Below are 2,521 nucleotides of genomic sequence, written 5' to 3' on the forward strand. Positions count from 1 at the left end.
CCCCCGCCGCGCCCGCGGCCGCGGCGCCGCCGGCGCTCTGACGGCCCCGCGGGTGTGCGGGGGCGGGCGCCGAGGAATCCAGCGCCGGGCGGGGCCCACCCTTTGCCTCCCGTGCGCTCTACGCCGGCGCTACATAGCTCAACCCCGCCTTCTCCCATCCCTGCCCCCACGTTCCCCGGCCCCCCCGGCTGCACGCCTGCGGGCTGAGAGGGGGCAAGGGCGCGCCCCCTTCCCACTCCCCCCGGTGACGTCACCCGGCGCGCCCGTTGACCCCCTGCCTTGCACCCCACGCGCGGCCCCCGCCCCGAGACCCCCCAGGTGCTGGAGGTGTACGTGAGGGACAGCCACATGACGGGCCGCACAAACTTGGGCAAGGCGACGTTCCCCCTCAAGTGAGTGGCGGGGGCGCGGTATGCGCAGCAGCGCCTGCAGCGGCACGCGCAGCGGCGCGCAGCAGGTTGAGAACGCTCAGCACGCCCCGGGCGCGCGGCGGAAGCGCGGCGGGCCGGAACCCCCGGCCTGGAAAAGGCCAGCAGCCGCGCCGCCGGCGCGGCCGGCCACCGGGCAGCTTCTCACGCCCGGGCTCGCGAAGCGCCTGCCTCCGGGCGGCCCCGCGCGCGTGGCTGCCGCGTCTGCTGCGGGCTCCCGTGTTCCCGACCCCTCTCGCCACTCTCGAGCGCCGCCGCGCCGCGACGCTCGCGCACCTGCGCGCACCTGCGCGCGTAAGCAGCGCCCGTCCGCCATCCACGCGCGGCCCCCGCCTGTTCGACTTCCCGGCCCCCGCAGGGACCTGCCGCCGCGCGGGGCCGCGAGCGTGTGGCTGCCGCTGTACGATGACGCGGGGCGGCGGCTGGGGGAGGGTGAGGTGCTGCTGGACCTGAATTATAAGCCGTTCGTGGATGATGACCAGGTGGGGTGGGGTTGATCTGGTGTGTGTGGCCGCGTGTGTTGAGAATTTTATGTGTGTGTGTGTCTGAAGGTGCGCGTGTGTGTTTGTGTGTGCGTGCATGCGAGCTAGTGTGTGTGTTTGCACATGATGAGACTTCCGATGTTTGTGTTTATGTTGGGGTGTGTGGTTCGTGGATGACGACCAGGTGGGGGGCTGGAGGTGGGGGTGTGGTGATGTGTGTGTGTATGTGTGTGTTGAGTTGTGTGTGGAGATGCGTGTATGTGTTGAGATGTGTGTGTGTGTGTGTGCGTGTGGTGAGATATGTGTGGATGTGTGTGTGATGTGAAACTTGCACGCACACGCGCGCGCGTGTGTGTGTGAGCGCGCGTGTGTGCGTGTGTGTGTGTGTGCGTGTGTGTGTTTGCGTGCGTGTGTTTGTGTGTGTGTGTGTGTGTTGAGGTGTTTAATGGCATGCGTGAGGAGGGCGGCGGCACAGGCTAAGGGGGCCGCGACGCGTGCCTGCGCACCCACCAACCAGCGCAGCACCGACACCCCCCCTCCGCCGCCCCGGTGCGCGCGCGCGCAGGACTCGGGCTACCGCGAGGCGGAGGCGTTCGCGCGCCAGATGCAGCTGCAGACAGAGGAGATCACCGACATCAGGTCCGCCGCCGCCGCCAGCAGCCGCGCCGCCGTCGCGGCGTCTGCGGCGATCAGCGCCATAGCGATGACCAAGGCGGCGGCCGCGCGCGCGGCCGCGCGGGCGGCGCAGGCCGCGAAGGACGCGGGTGTTGCGGCGCTGAGCACGGCGAAGGACGCGGGGGCGGCGGCGCTCAGCACGGTCACGCTGCAGCAGCAGCAGCAACAGCAGCAGCAGCAGGATGAGGAGGGCGGCGGTGGCGGCGGCGGCCCTGCAGCAGGCACCGGCGTTCCGGGCAGCAGCAACGGCAACGGCGCCGCGTCGGGCGCGGCGCCGCCGCCGCCGCGGCCCGCGACGCCGCCGGGCGTCCCTCAGCTGCCGGCCGACACGGCCGCGGCGCGCATCGCGGCGGCGGCGCTGGCGGAAGTCGAAGAGCTGCGGGCGGCGGACGAGTCGCTGCGGACGCTGTCTTCTGACGAGGAGGAGGCGGAGAGCCAGCGGCGCTGGAAGGCGGAGGTCGCGGCGCAGCAGATCCGGGAGCGGTGCGTGTGTGCGTGTGCGTGTGCGTGTGCGTGTCCGTGTGTGTGCGCGTCGGGGCGGCAGGGGTGCTGCTGTCTGGGCTCGCTGGCGCCCGTGGGTGGGGGTCCGGGGCAGTCCACGCCCGACGAGGCGGGTCGCACCTGGGCTCGGGCGGCGCTGTGACTAGAGTCGCGGCGCCCTGAGGCTTCTTTTGTTTATCAAGCGTTGCAGCGAATGAGATTCCTCACCACGCCACCTGATCGACATTCTCCCGCCCCCTTTTTGGTTACTCCCACCCACAGCACTGACCGAATGGAGGCGGCGGTGGCGCAGCTGGTGGCGTCGGGCCAGGCGGACGCGCGGCTGCAGGAAGGCATGGCCAAGGCGCAGCAGGCCGCGGCTCAGGCAATTGCCGCGCTGACGGAGGCGGCTGCCGCGCCGCCGGCGGGCGCGGCGGCCGCGGTTGCGGGCGGGGG

At 71.9% G+C, this 2,521-nt stretch overlaps 1 protein-coding gene across 1 annotated transcript; it reads left to right on the plus strand.

Annotated features, from left to right (window-relative positions):
* Positions 1-412: 412 nt before the first annotated feature.
* MNEG_15502 (hypothetical protein) lies at positions 413-2,305 on the plus strand (the record flags this gene model as incomplete). The annotated part of the gene is made up of 4 exons (XM_014036027.1): positions 413-630; positions 787-910; positions 1,476-2,068; positions 2,269-2,305. The coding sequence occupies 4 exons, from the start codon at positions 413-415 to the stop codon at positions 2,303-2,305; spliced, it is 972 nt and encodes a 323-aa protein (XP_013891481.1).
* Between the last annotated feature and the right edge of the window lie 216 nt (positions 2,306-2,521).

Source organism: Monoraphidium neglectum (genome assembly GCF_000611645.1).
Source record: "Monoraphidium neglectum strain SAG 48.87 unplaced genomic scaffold scaffold05387, whole genome shotgun sequence".
Taxonomy (NCBI): Eukaryota; Viridiplantae; Chlorophyta; class Chlorophyceae; order Sphaeropleales; family Selenastraceae; genus Monoraphidium; species Monoraphidium neglectum.